Below are 19,560 nucleotides of genomic sequence, written 5' to 3' on the forward strand. Positions count from 1 at the left end.
GGAGGTAACCTTGGCAATGTGGCCAAAATATTAGCACCACGCAGTAAGGAATGACAAGCTGATTGGGTCAGCTATTGTTTCTCTGTTTGTGAGTGAGGAACAGTGAAATCCACCTAAGCTTTCTCACATGTACATTGCTTTACACTTGTGCATCTTTGACTTTACAGTGGATGAATAGCTACTGTAGCTGTGTAACTGGCCAATCACACAAACACCGAAATCATAGCTAACGTCCAGAACCATACAGTCATTTTTACCCTAACCCCACATGTGGTCAAGTAAATCACAATAAAAACCACCAAAGGAAAATGAAAGTATGCTCAGCATTTTAAGACACATAAACAAACCGAGTTTCAAAAAATGAATGTGCACAAACCATTCAATTACAGCAGAAAGAAAGCTATCTCAGTATACAAGAGATTAAGCAATTCATGTAGAGTAAAACAGAGTTGAAAAGTTGAAAAAAGAAGAGCATAGTACAGCAAAATGTTGAAGAGCATCAGCAGCACCTAAGAGAGCCATGTACCGAAGACTAGGGGAGAAGAAGCAGAAATAATACGCTAGAGTGGAGCAAAGAACAACACTGTGGAACACAGTGAAGTTGAGAGGGAGAGAGGAGCACAGTGGAATAAATTAAAGTCAAACAGTCCCACTTGGCTTGACCAGACAAAACAAAATAAGGAGAAGCAGAGAGGGGCCTCTGCTCACAGAGGAGGAACAGTGTAATGAAGATAAAGTGCATACTCACCAAGCTGGCTGCGTCTCTGAGCGTAGGCTACCACCACCGCAGCCAGAACTACACAGCACAACGATGTCACAAGGTTTGCCATCTGTAGACACACATACAGCAAAGTCATCAGCGTGAGCGCGTGCGGGAGACAGAGAGCCAGAGAGTGAGTGTGTCCTCCTGTCGTCCTGATTGACCGACAGACCCATAGACACCTACAACACCATGTAAGAGATGGAGAGATAGCTGCTTCCTGTCCTTTCTCTCAACCTCTCAGTTTCTCACTGTCTCCTTTTACTATTGCAGTCCCTGGAGTGGCTTTTTTCTTTCTATCCTTTATTGTTTCTTACTCATCAAACTACCTTATATTAAAAGGGATTTCCTTTCTTTACTTCTCTCACTGTTGTTATCCTTTACACTGTATGACACCCCCCTCCACCCACTACCCCCTCCGCCCCCCCTTGCTTGCTCTCTCTCTCGCTCTCTCTCTCTCCCCCTCTTTCTGTTCATCAGCCTAATGGGTCCATCCTCTCTGGGATGGGCTATGGCCAGCAGCTCTTAAAGGTATAGCACACCATAAACAAACACACAGCTCTTATGGAAAACAACAAGACTTCATGGGCATCCCATTGCCTTGTTGTTGCTTCGCATAAAACATTTATAACCTCAATTTTAACATTTAAGTATTTACTGTTTATAGAAGGTGAGGTAGGGTGGAGGAGTGGCAGAGTGTTCTTCTCCTTTACTTTCTCATACTTTCATTCTTTAGTCTCTTTCTGTTTTCTTTCCTTATCTTTCAGTCTCTCACTCCTTTCTCTACTGTCTCTAATGTCTGCACACTAAATAGGAAGCTTCTGTCAACAGCTGGCTAACTAGCTTAGCATAAAGACTGGAGACGGGGAAAGAGCTAGCGTGACTCCCTCTTAACATAATCCACCCAACTTTCCAAATTTCAAAAATTCAAGGGTGAAAAAAATGACAGCCCTTGTGCAAGATTATTTCTTGGTCTGAACCAGTTGCAGTAGATTTCATATTTATCATTAAGAGAAAATAATAATATCAATCTGGGATATTAGGAGTAGGTTTTTTTTTTAAATAAATCAGTTATTTGCACCTGTCCAGTACATCTGTATAGGTACAGGTAACCTCGTGGTGACAACTGGCATGGTGCCCTGCCTTTGTTAAAGAAATAGTGTAATCACAAAACTTCCCCAGAAATCTTTCCATTTCTGCCTCTGTATGACTTAAACAGTCAAGATATGAGGTCAGAGGTCAGGGTCAGCCACAACAAAACTACACCACTAGAGCTTGTATGAATTCACCACCCTGTTCAAGGACACTTGAGCAGGGCGGATGTCTGCCAACAAGGGGGCTTGAACCCAGATCCTCCCATTAAAATGTGACCTCCCTCTTCTCTCTTTCCCATCCCCCCTCTCCTCTGCTCAGAGAGAGGAGAGATAGTTGGCTCTCTTACAGACAGAGGTTGTCTAAGGGTCTGCTTGCTGCTGAGACTTGCTGTGAGTAAGGTGTGTGTGTCTGTGTGTAAAGAACAGAGTGAACACTCTGAACAGAGGAAAAGAAAGGAAAGTGAATTTCCTTGTTCTTCTAATGCAAGACTCCAGCTGTTACAAACCACTGTCATCTCCCATTACCTCTTGCTCTTTGTTTAGCTTCAGCTGTTTTTTTCCTTTTACTCTTCTCTTTTCCTCTTCTTTTCTCAAATCATCTCACTCTCAGTCTTTCTCACCCACTTCACTCTATGCAACTATCACATTCCTTCCATCATACCATATCCCTCACCCTCTTCATCTCTCTTTGTTAAGGCTGAACATGAACACCATTACACCATGTTTGAGCATCTCAGAAAAAAGAAACTTATCTGCTAGCATCGTTGAGTGACGTTTAAGAACATAAAAAAGCTTTTACAGTCAGACTAAAATGTCAAAAGGCAATAAAACAGTCAAAGACATTAAACACAGAATTGTGTTTGAAAAGAAAAGTTTTCACTGTCAAACAGCTTATTATAGTGAAGTAAAGGTTTACTTACACTAAAACTAATTGTCTACAAAACTAATTGTTTTGCAACTAGCATTTTCTCATTAACTTCATGTAAACCCATAGGCTTTATTAATTACAAGTTGATTCTGCATTCTTTTTCTTCAGAATTTATAAATACTAGATGATTGACATGTGTTTTATGAGTTGAATAAATAAACTGCTGAGAGTTCACTCGAGTTTCTATAGACACATTAGCCAATTAGACTTCCCAGCATTAATTTTTCAAGACTAAGACCTCTCCAGAGACTCATCTTTTTTGTAGTCTGAAGAAAATAGACATGCTGGAAACTTGATGTGTATCTTTAATGCATGTGAAGATAAGTCATGGTTATTTCTTCCCATAATAATGTAAACAGTGCAAACCATGACAATAGTTAGTGTTAAATTCATTCCTAAATGTATAATTTAACAAAATCACTGGGAGCAGCCTTGAATGTTGCCTTTGTACACACCTAGGTACAAAGTGTTGCTGTAGTTATAAGTTCTTCAAATGGAGAGCCGACTCTTTAAATTGAGAAAATTTGAAAGGACAACAAATCCTGTCAGTTGTAAGTATGACTGAAATGATTCACCTTAGTATCTTATATCTGTTGAACTTCTCTAAAGTTAACTCAGTTTGTTTTACATTTCAAAAACTCATAAGATGACTTTGAACTAATGAGTCAACCTAAGTTCAGTTCTCTCATTTTCAGGGCAGCTGGGGAATTTGAATTTTGAAGTTGAACCAGCTTGAAATGATTTGCAGTATAGTGAAAGCATTTGCCTTAAAAAAGGGAGAAGTCTGCTTTTGACTTTCAGTACATTAAAAGATGAGCCTTTGTGCATCTGCACCTGTGACTTTAAAAGACAGAAGTGGTGAGTGAAAGTTTGCACACATGCATGAAGACTGGGGAAAAGATTTGTGTTTTTGTGTGTGTGCGCCTGTGTGTCTATTTGTATGTGTGAGTGATTGGCAGTTCATATGTATTTCATCTGAGCAGATATTGAGGAGAGTGACAGGGGGTGAAATTAAAATTGCATCCCTTGTCAGAGCATCACAATCCCCATCTCTGCTCTTCATTTTGTAAGTGCTGGTTTGCCCATCAAAACCCAAATGGTGTGTGCGTGCGCATTTGGGACTCTCTGGGTGCTCTAGTATGTGTATGTGTGTGTGTGAGCATGCGTGCATGCTTGAAACTGTGGGGGTATTTAGCCCGTCTATCAGCAAACAATACAGTTTTGAAATCTGACAGCTTCAGATCGCTCACATAATGATAGCCCACGGGCGGTTAGCGCTGCAATCACACAAACTCAATACAAACCCTCCTCCCTTTATCCATCCATCCTTCCCTCTCCTGACCTTCCCATTTATTCCCTTCTTCTTCCTGTCTTCCATATTTATTTATTCATTTCTTATTGGAGGGGAAAGGGCTGAATAGGCGTGATTCTTTTGGCTGCTTAATTAAAATATATAATTCATCGCTGCGTCAAATGATTTTTGCCTCTGCGTCTTTGTGGAGTCCGATTTGGGAACATTTGCATTTAAATTGGAAAGCCAGGAGGGAAATACACTAGGCAGGCCAGGGTGTGTGTGTGTGTGTGTGTGTGTGTGTGAAGATAGACGGCATCCTTCTCTTAAAGAAATGCACATAGGTACTCTCTCTCTTTCTTTCTTTGCTCTTTTTTCATTCACAATGTGAAAATCACACAGGTACACTGGTTGGCCAAATGACACCATAGAACATCCTGTAATGGGAAAGTTGGAGGTTTGTCCCTTAAAAAAAACAACTCTGTGTCCCCCAACACTCATACTATGTGTACAGTCAGTAAATTCAGCTGCTTCCTCTTGCTAATTAATTATAAATCCACATTTCACTACATCACAATTAACTGCATACAGTATAATTTTAGTCTGCGTCTCTTTCTCTCAAAAACAAGACAGCCAAATTCCCCCTGTCAGCAAACTGTCAGAAATAGAATAGTTCATTACGAATGTGTCTGCCAAGAAAATAAAGAGAAGCGTTCTCCTGGGTAATAAATGAGCTCTCTGATTTATAGCAAGAGTGTTGCATTTACAGCCCTCAGGAACATCAACTATAGCTATCAAATGTACAGGAGAAGCTAACAATTGATGACTTGAATTGTTGGTCAGAGACCATCAGCGGGAGACTGCAGGTGGAGAGATTTCTTTCGAAGTGAGATATCCATCATGTGAGAAAAATAACGTGATCTCACAAAATGTTAATAGCAGAGTCAAAACAAATGATTTCACTTATAAAAGGTATTAGCTGAACCTAGATTTATGTACCATTCAGACAGATAAAACACATATGATGCTGAGACAGAGGTGCATTATCCACAAGGGACATAGCTGGTGGTCAGCTGAAACTGGTGTGTCTGGCACCACAGAGCACATTAAAAGTCTGTAAAATCACACCTTTTATACTGAGTCACAACAACGCAACTCGCCATCTGGAGGAATGGGCTGCACATATTAACTGGAAAGCCTGCCTAATATAGCAACCAGACACAGGCAGCCACACAACATGTCTTAGAGCTACAGTAAAACATAGAGCCTTTAAATCCAAAAGTTTTTAAAGGATACACAGAGTCATGGTGATGTTTTAATAAATACTGACTCTCCAGAAGAACTTGCCTAGGACAAGGAGAAAGGGCAAACAACTCCTGATACTTTCTGGGTGAATATTTTAATTTCATCATCATGAAAAATAAAACCTTGAAACTCAGAGGTAAGGCATCCTGTCCAGGGGATACACTTGTACATCAAAAGGATCCTCAGTGTAGAAATAAGACCTCTGTTCTGTGCACCACTCAATGAACTGACTAACCAAGTTACTTTTGACACGTTTGTCCTACCCTGGGGCAATGATAGACAAGCAACAGTTTTTCCAAGGCAATGTGGTATTTCTTTTTTTTTTTTTTCTGTTCACAGAGATGTCTCCACAAAATAAAGGATAACTGCTGCTCAAAAGTTTGGTCTAAGACAGCAGCCTGAAGTTAAGTTGCATGGTGGGTATATAAAATCCCAAAATACTGCATATTTACCTGCATTAATAGCAGAATCAAAAAAATTGTCCTTTTGCCATAAGATTTGTATTGTGAATATCCAAAAGTTACATAAGTTGTAAACAACCACCAAAATTGCACAAAAAAGAAAAAAAAAGTGAAGTTTATATCTTTTCTCATTTCTTTCAAATGATCAGAGGGCTTCTCCAAAAATTGATAACTGCGGGAAAAAAGTATATATATATATATATATATACCAGTAGTCAGTGCAAGTTTCCCCCCTCTTATTTTAAGTGAAATGTTTTGTTTTAATAATTTTAAAAAAGACCTCAAGCCTTCTCAGAAAAAAATACCTTAACGGTCTTTTTCCTACAGCGCTTAAGGACAGAATTAACATTTATCTGAGCCTCAACAGTGACTGCAAACTAAGTGACAGGTGTTTACCCACATAGGACTCAAGCGTTAATTAGCTCAAATGTTAATGAGTTTACTGTGCCTGTGACTCTGGCGACCATAGTAGCAGGGAAAATGGATGTATGGCCCCTCATCCATCAATAACTGTCCTGCAGATGATCCTTTCTGACCAAACGCACATGTTTACACACATACACAAACACATAATCACACCTAACTGTTGCCAGTGTGACCTTTAATGTCATGCTCCATATCCAATAATACAACTTCCTCCTTCCCATGATGCTTTGCTTTCACTAATTCTGTCATCAATCATGCAGGATTGCTGCAGATTACCCACAAGCACCACTGGGGGGGTGGGGGGTTGGGTTGGGGTCCAACCTGATAGTGTGGCTGCTGGCATTTTGGGTACAGCACACACACACAAATACACACACAATTACACATTCACTGATGTGCACTGCTGGCATTTGGTACAGAGTGTTGATAGTCGGACGGCTGTGACCTTTTTCACAGTCATTCTGGCTATAATTGCTCACTAAAGACAACGTCAATTGTGTCTCAAGAGGTAGCAGTGGTCGACCCCAAGAACACACATGTGCACGCATGCAAACACACACCCTTGAGAATGCGAATGCGGATGACGGTCTGAGTGATAAATTTGGCCATTGATCACATGTGACTGCTCTCAGCTGGCTGAGATTTAGAGGACCTGAACACGTCAGCTACTATGTATCATGTATCCTACAGCACTGCTGCTGCTGTGGCGGTGCTGGTGGATGTCCCATATCACATACATACCTGCAGTATCTGATGTGTTAGTTTAACACAAGCAGCTAGTAACTGTGGTTCATAGTACAAAAACTGCACACCTCACAGGGCAGTGGTATGAGCTCATCCTGGGCGGTTGCTATCTCTGATAATCTATTTATGTATTTGTTGAATTATCATCAAAGCCTCATATTAACAAACATGGTAGGCTGGAACTTGGGGCTGTATGTGAATAAATAGCCAAGAGCTTGTGGTCAGATAAAAGATCTCTAATGTGCATGTATAAGTGCTTCTCATGTGGGATGCATGAGTGTGTGTATATGTATGTGGGTGTGTGTGTGATTGTGAGTGTTTTTTGTCTCCACCCAGCCATCTGGACCTCCTTGTGTGTGTAGAAGCAGATTTAGGTGGTTAGAAAGCTCTGGAAAAACATGGTGTTACCTCCAGCCCTCTCACCTCTGAACTCTATAAGTGTATCAAAGCTAAGAAAACAGAGCACTTTGTGTGTCTATGAGTGCGTGCGTTTGTGCGTGTGATTGAGCGTGTGTGTGTCAGCATTCTTAAGGCCTATAAGGCTTTGAATGATGGGTGTAGACTCCCCTTTGTGAACAGGGAGCCTCCAGGAGCTGCGCAGCATGTGTGTGTATGTGTGTGTGTGTGTGTGTGTGTGTGTGTGTTTATGAGAGTGTGTGTGATGTACGGGCTGTGATGTTCTGAACAGAGGTGTTTTTACAGGGAGTTAATCAGAAACAGAGCTAAAGCCTTGTCCACTGTTGATGAAATGTGCGCGCATGCACACACACACACACACACACACACACACACACACACAGTCACCTACCTTTCCCAATTTCAATACTACTAACCTGCAGTTAACTGCCTCAGTCTCTGTCATATCCATATTAATGAACATTTCAAAGTAATGCTTTAAAGGATGTTGCTGCCAGACGTTGATGCTGTTGCTTTCCCTGACAATTTATGTATATGCTGAAATGGAACAAGTAAATGTGGATAGGGCTGCAACCACTGATAATTTTCATAACCAATTAATCTCTTCAATTAATCCATTAATCATTTTCTTAAAAAAACATGTCAGTTTCAAATTGCTTGCTTTGTCAGGCCAACAGTCCAAAAACCCAATCATACAGTAGCTAACTTACAATCAAAGTAAAACAGATTAAAGTTATAGTACAGGTTTTTGTCAACAGATGCGCAATAAAAAAATAACCAACAATTAAGCACCCTTTGCCTTCACAATTCCACCAATTTGGTGTGTTTGCATTCCTATATTAATTTCGAGCTCATGATGGACAGTAAAAAAACAAAACAAAACAAAACAAAACAAAAAAAAAAAACAGTTACCCACATTGCAACTCAGCTGCTGACAATTCAGTACCAGATTCAGGTGTGTTATGCTAGCAGCAGCTAATGTAGCCTCAAGCCGTTAGCCTCAAGCAAAGATAAGAGAGGCTACAGAGGTCTAAGAAGTTCACATCTTTAAACTCCAAACCCCCAGAATTTTTTTCATTTTCAAAATTGTAGTCTTAACTTTAAGCAGCTTCCTCTGGAGTCATAAAAAGTTGTATACAGCTTCTTTTTCATATATGCAGCTGTACAACCCAAGACATGTTAACAGGTTTTTATGTGTGAAATTGGCAGAGTTCCCCTTTTAATGGGCGTCATGGGTTCCTGGCTGACAAGTCAGTATCTCTGGGGAAAAAAAAAAAAAAAAAGATCCTCATACATTAAATGACCATATAAAGATGTCACTACTTCAATGTAACAAGAAAGCTATAGTCTATATCTATTTCTATTTCATTCACCAGTGCGGAATTGACTCAGTGGTCCAGCACTGATATTCAACATCCACAAAGATGCCTGTGAGAAGCTGAATAATGAGCTCAAGTCAAGTTCAAGCATTCCTTATGGCCAGTGTGATGAAGGGTTTGTCCCTTCCAAAACCAGCTGATGTTATATAAGGAATAATTGCCTATTCCTCTGACCAGTGTGCAGGCCAGCTTCTTTTTGACATGACCCGAAAATACAGAAGAATTTCTTGTTTCTTGAGAAAGAAATGTGAAGTATCCATCAGGGTCCAACAGGTTTCTGGCTTTAACCCAAGCAGGTCCCCTAGTCAGGGTGTGTTTATGGTTGAAAGACAGTTTGTTGGAGTTTGAACAGAGTCTTAGTGGCTAGCACTGCTGCCTCATAGTAAATGAAACTTAGATTTAAAATTCAGCTGGTGAAAATGAGCATTTTAAATGCATGTATTATGATTATTTTAGAAGTGCCCCTGCATGCCTAGTGGCTGTCTTTAGGGTTTTTCGGCAACATAGCTCACAAATGCAATGCTATTTAGATCTTTGGAAATGCTTTTTAATATCCTAGGTCTTTTGCAAAGGGTCCACTGAAGAAGAGGTTCTAAAATCAGAGAACCACAGTGAGAGAGCATGCAACAACAAATAACACTGTGAAAATTACAACTTAAAATTGAAATAGTGCCAAAAAATGAAGCTAGTCTTTTGTTTCAACACAAGTAGGAGTCCTAATAACAATGCCAGAAAGTTCTGTTAACTGGTATTCTTTAGTTGGAGCATGTAGATCGTAAAACCATGAGATCAGTTGATTAAGTGAGTTGTAATTATGTAAAATAGCATGTCATTGTAACTCCTAATAAGTTCACAGAAGTAAAAATTCTAAACTGGAACAACTCAAAGCCCAAACTTCAAAAATTGAGATGAAAAAACCATCATTTCCCCTGCTATACCTTATTGCAATGCAGTATTTTTTTAAGGTTCAGATTTGCAAGAATGCAAACAAAAAGAGACTTTTTGAATAACTGTGTCTTAGTATTCCATCTGTTCTGCCTAGCAGTCCACTGCCTTTACTTTGTATGCATAGTTGGGGATGGTTGGTTCAGGACTTCACTCTGATAAAAGTATCAGACTGAACTGAGAAACTATATTGTTTGAATTGAATATCTGAAAACTAGAGGTTATTGAGCTCTCAGATTTAAGCTTTAACTGTGGATAAGGCCTTAAGTTGGGAGAGAGAATGTGAGAATTGAACACAAAGAGAGGACAATAGAGAAAGAAGACTGTGAAGTATAGAGAGACAGAAATGACAGTTGTGAAAAATAAATGGAAAAGAAAGACAGAGCATGAGATGAATGAAGAGCAAGAAACCAAGAGACGAACAACAATTTTTCTTTCTGTCTCATTGCAGTGATGTGTGTGTGTGTGTGTCTGTGAGCATGTGTATGAGACTTTGTGTGGTTGTGTGTGAAGGCAAGTCTGAGTGTTTCCCTGCATGTGTTGGAAACTAAAAACAGTATGTTTACTCAACCTGTTTGCCAAGCCTCTTTAGTAAATATAGCGGATACAGTAGCAGCATAGACTGGGCTTACACACACTTTAACAAACACACACACACACACACACACGCACACACACACATCCACCACACAAATACTGTGTGTTCATCTGTCCAATGGCCTTTACCACAGGAAGCTATTTGTAGAGTTGATTCCTATGGCTGTCATGTAGGTCTGTCTATTAGTTGGGTGGCCTTTCACACACGCGTAGACATACAATATACAGCACACTTACACAACAGGTTAGAGATAGACACACACAAGAACGCTCACATGCATTATAAGGGCAAATATAACACAAGTTATGGATAAAGTAGTACGCATTCATTCCACATACACAATTTCATGCACATGAAATACACACACACATCCACACACAAAATGCACTGTATGTTGGGTGGCCAAGAACCTCTATTACCAGATAAACACACTAAATATATTGGAGCATTCACTTAAGCACAGTTAAGTGTCTGTTGCTTTTCTCTAAGCAAATACATGACTGAAATAGTTTTGTGTGTGCACGCGCTCAAGGACATTTGCATCCTTGCCTCGCTCGCTGGATACATAAGTGCTCAAGAAAATGAGAGATGAATATGGTGCTTGTTTATGCAATTCGGGTTTTTTATTCCCTCTGTAAATATACAATAAATAAAATTCATTATGATATTCTACCAGGAACTTACAAAGTGCATTGATTTGAAATCAACTAAAAGTAACTTAAGTCAGTACATTAATATTAAAATATTCTTAAAACATAACTTGTTTTGCTGAGTGGTCAGTGCACGAAAGAAAATTTTAGTTTTGGTTGCTTCATGTTATAATAATAGATATAATCTAGACCATAATCAGCCAATGACTATATTTTAGAGAAATGTACTTTACTCCATACTGAATATACAAAAAAATCTCTCCTTTTTGTTGGACAATTCAGTGCATGTCAGTGTAAATATACAAAGACTATCGTTTCCTGTTATGCACATCAAAATCCCGTTATCTTAATATGCGTATAACTCTATATTTTGGGGGATTACTGTGTAATGTGTCTTGGCACGTTGGTTTCAGTCTTTCCTCAGTGCATAATCCTGTTTAGAAGAGATCATGTGACAAAAATTAAGGAAAGAAAAAAGGTGTGACATATCATAAAGTAATGAACTAGATTTGCACCCCAGGATGTAAAGAGTGGATTTCATGCACCTAAACCTGCTGATCTTACATCACACTTGTGCACTTTGGATCTCCAGGAAGAGTCATCTCTTGCTGAACAGCACTATTCTGGAGGACTACACTTAGTCACTGCTGACTTAACACTGATGTCATTATCTTAGCTCACCCTGTGTGTGTTCGTGTGTTTGTGTGTGTGGGTCACAGAGAGCGAGGGAGTCATTCATTATCTCAGTCAACTCTCTGTTCACCACAGGCCCTATAGGCACACATTCTGTCAGCCATTCTCTTACTTCCTGTCTCTCCCAGTGATGCTATAATTCAACATTTTAACTCGAGCTGTCTGTCTCTTTCTCCCTCAATCCACTTCCTTCGTTCCTCCCTTTCTATTTCCACCTGCTGCTCTCCTATCTGTCATCTTCTCCACCTTTTCTCTGCCCTTCTCTATTCACCTTTCGTGTGTGCTCTCACCTCTGTCATTCACTATTTTTCTTTCTAGTCTTTCCATCTCCCTTTCTACCTCTCCCATCTATCTTTTTTCCTCTCTCTCTTTCTCTCTCTCTCTCATGTCCTCCAGTAAACGCTGATGACAGCATTTCCTATTTTCACACAGCAGAGAGCCCTGAACTTCCCGGAGGAATTGTGATGACGATGATACACCAATGAGTAAGCAGGAACGGTGACAACCTCAGAATGTAAATCTGTTCCAGCGTATAATGCAACACTTCATTCGTCTTCATATTGACTGACTTAGCTTGGCCTTCAGCAGATATGAGCTTTGGTGTGGATTTCAAAGAGCCAAAAATTCAAATTCCTATGAAGGATGATTATTTGGGTTTTTACTGAGAAAGAAAATGGAGGCTTTTAGACAATTGCAAGCCCTCAGATGTGGGTGGAAAACACAAATGGGTAACAGCTCCTCCTCCCACAGCAAACTACTCCTAAGATGCCCTTGAGCAAGGCATCGAACCCCCATCTGCTCCAGTGGCCAACAACAGAAAGCTGTATTCAAGAGGCAATTCCCTGTTGTTACTATGCATAGCGGCATGAATGTGAATCAGAGCATTGCCGAAAGAAACATAACACGCTCAGTCAACATTACCTGCATATGTAAAGGTTAAAATATATATTTAAAGTTCCCTCAGCCTGGGGTGGTTTCTGAGTAATCATCTGAATTCTTACAATACTGCTGAAATTAGTTATACGATTATAGAAAGCAACAAATTTATTTTTTTATTTAATGCGAGTGCAAGGTAAGTGGCTGTGTAATTTCAAAAAGGTGGCTATTTTCACACAGGTCATTACTCATGCAAAGAGAGGAGATTAGAATTCAAAGAAAAAGTGAATTATGGGAACAAACACACAGCAGAAGAGTGGATATCAAAGGTAAAGAAAATCTAACATCACCACCATGAGGTATGGATCTGATTGAAGCAGACATACAGTGTTTGTGTGTGTGTCCATGCCTAGGTGAGCACTTGAACGCTTGTTGCTTTAAGTAAACATTTGACTCATCAAGGTCTTGACAGAAGTATTAGCATTCTCTTCCCATTTGTCCCATCCCACACACATTCACACACACACACACACACACACACCTTACACTTTGCTCCTGCCCTTTCATTGTTTATTAGCGAGGCAATCCGTTATACAGATTTGGCCGGGAGTCGACGCCACTCGATCCCCCCACGCGCACACCTTGAGTCCACCCCAGCTGCATCTAAATGACCTGCTGTGGGGAAATAACCCATCAGCGCTGTTTCAGAGGCTGTGGTCACGGTCGTCAGAACGAAATAAATCCCAAAACATAACAGCAAAAAGAGGGGCGTCGGAGGGAGAGAAAACAAAAAGGTAGTACTATTAAAGGGAAATGAGGACATAGATGAAGTTGGACAAAAAGAAGATGAGGGAATAGGCTGAAAAAACATGATGAAGAATGAGGAGGACGTGAAGAATTGCTAAGACAACAGGAGCGAGAAGAGTAGGAGGGAGACGAACTGAATGACTGAAGGAGAGAGAAAAGCAGCATGATAAAAAGAAAAGTGGAGAGAGAGAGAGAGCGAGATGAAAAATCCCATCTCCTCACTCCTGACTCTACACACGCTGCTATGAGTACACACACAACGGACAAAGCATATTCACAAGTGCTGCTGCACGCGCAAATACATATGAATAGCCAAACACACACACAAAAAACACACAGATGGATGCTTGTGCGCAGTTTATGTAACTGTGTTTGTCTACCGATTATCATGAACTCATTTAAGACTCTTATGCAACAGCGCTTAGACATTCAACATTCAAAATCATTTTTCTCACACGAGATTTGGAAACTCTGGTCTCCCGCGTTGCTCAGCCAACTATCTAACCACCCAGGCTGAAAGAAGTCCCTTAACTAAACTGACTGAAAGAATAAACTTTAAGAGAGTGAAATATACTTGAACTCTGAACAGTGATCATGGAAGTGGTATTTTATCTCTTCAGAGCAGGAATTTTAACATCTGTGGGTGGGTATTATTTGCATGAAAATGTCAAAACAAGAAATGAAAAAAAATATATTATTGGGATCTTGGAGGAGGGGGGGGGGGTTGCTTAATGACTCTGGAAAACAGCCAAAATGATGATATGCATTGTTGACAAACAGAAAGACATGGGTATAACTGAAGAAATCAACCCAGTTTCAGACTCTACCATCACCATCAGTCTACACAAGGGAACATATATTTTAGGGTTTCAGTGCAAGTGGAAATTTAATCTACTGGTTCCTTTATTTACCCACTGATAAGGAGGTGAACCTGTAACTCTGCAGTCCCAGGCTAAAACCTGCTACTTCCATTTATCTAACTTGTGATGTAGTTTCAAATGTAGATGCATTCAAATATATTTGTCTCAAGATATAGCCAGGCCTGGTTGAAGATGAAGACATTCTTGATGTGAGCATTTGCCATAAAGATTTATGATGTTGAGCCATACCCTAACCCTAGCCCACAAAGTTCTAGGGTTTATGGGAAATTGTTTTTGTTTGGCATACTGTTGAGAAGTTTTTGTTATTGGTGCTGTTACAAATGTCAGTGGGACTTTGAATGAATCAAATTTGATGCAAACATGTTGTCTGGATCACCATAACAACACGCAAAGATGGGTCACAACCAATCATGACTACAGGTTGTCCTCTTCATTAGATACTCCCTACTGGTATCTGCACACAGCTAGCTGCTTTAAAATTTGCTTCAAAAGAGCTTGTTTTTCTTTCTTGAAATAAGCTGTAATTTGCTGTAATTTTCCTGTAAATGATGAAAAGCAACTTCTACAGACTGGAAAATTACCCACGCTTGATGATCCATCACAGTAAACAATACAAATGTTGAGTGATGGTTTTATATACATCTCATTGCTCCACAGGATGATTCTGGCTCCCTGATTTGATAAGCAAAGCCAAAGTTCGCACATGTCAATGACCATTTGATGTAGTAAAGTTTTGCCAAATAAATAAGACACCCTTAATTTCTTTCCTTTTAATCTCCTTGCACTTAGGAAAAACATTTCTGCCAAAGAATAATCCCTCAAACACACATTTAAAACTGAATAATCATCTCGCATTAAGGTCTCGCATTAAGGTAAGCAGTTAGTGACAACAGTTAATTAAAAGCCAAGTTAGGGCTTGACATTAAAAAGTTTGTTCTTTATATGAAACGATTAAATGTTTAAAACCATAATGACAAAAGCTACACATAGCACAATGACTGGTGACCTGTAATACAGGTATACAAGGCATAAGGGTATTCAAGTAAAGAAGCCGAGGCTCTAAATTACATTAGTGTTGCGCTTTACATCCTCCTCGGCTCAGTAAACCACACAAGACAACAAACCTGCAAATTGGGCTTTAAAAGTAGCATGAAACAAACACAAATAGGATTCTAGTTCATGAAAGATGAGTTACAAGGCAATTCTTCAGTAAGAATGGAAACATAAAAGGATGAATAATGACTGAACAAAAGTAATCTCGCAGTGTTGTTATCCAGCACAATGGGATGACAAACGTTCAATGGTGTACAGCAAAGTGGCTATAATGGTTTTTATTGTTTGGAGGTGGCTCAGAGAGAGGTGATGCAGAGATGGATGTTAATCAAACGCTTTCTAGCTCCCGCACACATACATATAAAGGAGTGGAGGCATATGCGCTGCTTTTTGGAGCTCCATTTTAGATTCTGTTTCGCGGCCTGTGCAAGATGACTGACAGTCACTGTCAGATTCCACTCCATTACTCGCGCGCACACTCAGACATGCACATATATTGATTACTGAAGTCTGCAGCCTGTGGAGTGGAGCCAATGTGAAGTGGGTGAGCGAGGGAGGAGGTATATGCACATACAAACACACAAACAGATAAACACACTGGGGAATGAAGGGGCTGTGCAAGGACAAATTTTAAGCATCTGTTTCTCACTGACAGACATACACGTCAGAGATTAAACTAAAGGCAATTCCACCTGCCTGCTGTCGTCTCATTTGTCACTTGAGAGGTGCAACAAGGAGAGGAGAGGAATCATTCTATTAAACTTCCATAGACTAAGATTCAGTTTATTATTGGCTCATTATTATTCTGTTGAGTCAAAGGATTGCTGTAAGAGCACTCTGACTTTTGTGTTTCCTGTTTTTGTTGGTTGTATTGTTGGTGATCTACAGTATGAATTGAAGCTTAACCTGCTGTTGCGGAGAGGATGAGAAAAAAAAAATGTAGGACAGGCAACTGAGAACCAGATCAATGTCAATATAAGAAACAACAGATGAGTGTGTTTTGAACTCAAAACACTTGTCTGATCATTCACACTCACATACCACACACATGCAGCCATTTAGCCAGCTTTTTCCACCTTTATTGCTTCAGCTCTCCATTCATACCTCGTATCTGATGCCCTACGTTGCCCCTCTGTGTCTCTCTATCTGTCTATCTATCTGCCTTTTTATGTCTGACTATCTGTGTCTGTTGTCTGTCTGTGTTTTGCTGACCTGCAGTGGAAAACTTTGGTTGCACAAGGTGTGAAATGAGACTGTATTGATCTGTCTGCCTGTGTGGATGTGCATTTGTATGTGTGTTTATGAGTGTGTGTGTGTGACAGAGTGAGAGAGAGAAACAGAGAGAGCTGCTCCGTGTCATCTTCAGCTAAGTCGGTTTTTCATCTTGTTAGAGTGCATGTGCAGCGTGCACACACAACCAAAATGGGTAAGATAATGGCATCATTACTAAGTGGAGATCTCTCACACATAACATTCTCTTGCAGACGTGTAGCTCCCATTTACACTGTAGCCTTATTCACCATGATGTCATATACTACAGTGAGTGAATGTGTGTAACTGTGTAATTGTATTTATTGAAAGTCCAAAGGCATGAAGATTTCTGCCATGCAAGTGTGGGTCTGTTGATTCATTCTAATCTTTTCTAAACTGGAAGAGAATCCACTCAACCTTATTAAAATGAATTAATATGATGGCACTGCCTTAGAAATGTGATATAAGGCAAAGAAGACAAATACTACAGTAAGAAATGGCATCAAAGAGGCAGCTAAGTAGAAATGTCTCCTTCTGATCTCTCCTGAGGCAATGATACTCAACACCAGACCACACATTTTACTATCTAGCCGCCAAAGAAGTGCAGTTTCCAGCCTAAGAATAGTCAAGAATAGTCAGAGTGATAAATCATGAATGAAGTAAATATTTGCCACCTTCCTGATGGGCTGGGCATACTTTAATCACTCACCCAGTCTGTTAGCCAAATCATTCTTGTTGCAAGTTTTGCATTCCTGCCATCTCTGCCTGCTTATCTTCTCAGTACATAACCCTCAGTGAACTACCTTAAGAACTTTCCTCCTCTGCTTGCCTCTGCTGTGTATCTACATTTGGGCCCCAGCTCTTGTTGCTAGCATTAGTGAACTGTGACAAATCCCCTGTACAGTCTGTTAGCTTGAATGTCACAATTTTACTTCCATATACAGTATTAGCCACACTGTAATACCCACCCCCACTGAAAAGCATTATTAAACCTTCAGATTTAATTTTCTTTTAAGGCATTAGAGGATCAGTTGCAGTAAAAAAAATAATAAATGGGGAAACATCCTGATTACTGACTTGTTTTTGCTACATGTTTTACTCAGTCATACTGTAGCTCCCATTCAGCTACTGCTTGTGTCTCTTAATTTCATTCCTACAATCTTTCCCAGGCACCTTTCAATTCATTTAGCACCCTTACTTTCTCATTTAATTTTCTCTTACCTAATTCTCTTTTTTAACCATCCTGAATGGCCATGCCATTGTTTTTTAAGCTCTTGTCTTGCTTGTCTCTGCCTTCCTTTCTCTCCTCTCCCGACCTCATTTTTCCAGAATTTCATAATTCCCTTGCTTGATCTGACCAGCATCCATCAGCTCTCTCACCCTACTTATTCTTCACTTCCTTTGCTTTCCCCACCCTCCCTTCATCTTTCCTTCCTCTCTCCAGCACCCTCCCTCCATCATCTTCACCTCCTCTCCCCCACTTCTATATCCCCTCTCCATCCACTCCCCTCTGTCTCCTCCACCCCCACCCCCCTTCCTTTGTAAGATAATACATTTGCAGCCTGAGTGATCTATTGATTCCCTGAACCCCAGCGCCCTTCAGAAAGGTAATTTTTTTAAGGAGGAAAGAAGATTAGACAGAAACGCAGCACATTTCAAGGTGAAAGGGGCTCTCCCTGCTTTACTCATCGATGGAAACATCTGTTTTGTTTTTTTTTTCTAAAGAGGGTGATATGTGATGAGCAAAACTGCAAAGTGCTCCACAGACCTCCCCTGCCATCCTACCCTCTCCTCTTTCCACACCTCACATGTTTGTTTTCCTCTTCCCACAGACTCTGTGAAGAGTCTGAAAAAAGGAACGGAAGCCAAACTATGTGGCTGACTGGCACTGCATTTTGGAATTTGCTCAGAGCTTTGGTACTTGAAAGGGGACTGGCAAAGCTATGATTCAAGCTAATGTGCAGCACTTAACCATGTCCAGCAACCAGTAAACTGGGGAAAGCAGGATATAGCGTCAAAATAGGGCTTAACCTTACTTAACTGATGCTCCTGATATGTTCTAAATCACCTTGATGATATATTGCTGCAATAATCCTAAGTTATTGATTACCAAAGTTCCTCAGTGAAGTGAGACCACAAAGTCATTCCTTGAGTCCACAAAGTATCTAGTGATGTCACCACAGAGTCAAGCTTTGGTTCTATGGCTGAAAACAAGTGTTGAAAGGACATCAGTACCTCAATGTATTTCAACCCACACTGGCTTTCTAAAGAAGAAGAGATCATTGTAAGGAGAAAAAAAAAAGTTTACTTTGTAAATTGACGTGTAGACCATCTGCAGTTACAGAGCTACACCAAGTAAATCCCCTGGCAGCAATTCCTGTTTTCAATCTTTCACTCTGAAAGTTAGTAGTTGCTCCATTCCCTGAAGGGAATTATTTAGAATTCAGATTTTGTCCTGTTCTCAGCCACCAGAAAGTCACAGGGGAATGGTCTGACAGCTGTTCACTTTAAAGGACACAGAGTGACCACTGCACTTTTATGACAGGGCAAATTTACATTAAGGACCTCATGATGATGTGCACAAGGGAGTCATTCGGGGAGAAAACGTCATATTAGCAGCAGCAGCAGTTTTCACTTGAAATTTCCACCATCAGCCTAAATTCTGACATGACCTTATGAACCCTGGGTTCATCCTCTGACCAGGCGATGTCGAGTCTGTAACAGCCCATTAACAATCACTCTGAGTCCTCTCAGAGGAGTGGCTCAGGGAAGTCTGTCTAGGGCTAAGCCAGTGGGCTGGCTATAAATGATTCGGTTTAAATGGGATGTCCCGAGGGGACAAAGAAAGCCATTCCAGTGAAAGCAAGTGGCTCAGTGACTGGAGACTAATGCAGGTTATCGTCAATGATAATTAGCCATCATGTTGCTTTTATGTAATGGCTCAGATGGATGACGGGGCATTATTCTGCACCATCAACCAGGGATTAATTTTATTTATTAA

The 19,560-nt window shown here is 40.2% G+C and overlaps 1 protein-coding gene across 5 annotated transcripts in view; it reads right to left on the reverse strand.

Annotated features, from left to right (window-relative positions):
- Nucleotides 1-19,560, reverse strand: part of cntfr (ciliary neurotrophic factor receptor) — a 207,802-nt gene that overhangs the window by 121,890 nt on the left and 66,352 nt on the right. For 4 of the 5 annotated variants that reach the window (XM_051072823.1, XM_018671773.2, XM_018671772.2 and 1 more), the window contains one exon: nt 749-830. The exons of the other annotated variant lie outside the window; for it this stretch is intronic. In XM_051072823.1, the coding sequence (XP_050928780.1) occupies nt 749-830 (82 nt within the window). The remainder of the gene's footprint in view (nt 1-748; nt 831-19,560) is intronic. 5 annotated transcript variants of the gene reach the window in all.

This window comes from Lates calcarifer, linkage group LG9 (assembly GCF_001640805.2).
Source record: "Lates calcarifer isolate ASB-BC8 linkage group LG9, TLL_Latcal_v3, whole genome shotgun sequence".
Taxonomy (NCBI): domain Eukaryota; kingdom Metazoa; phylum Chordata; class Actinopteri; family Centropomidae; genus Lates; species Lates calcarifer.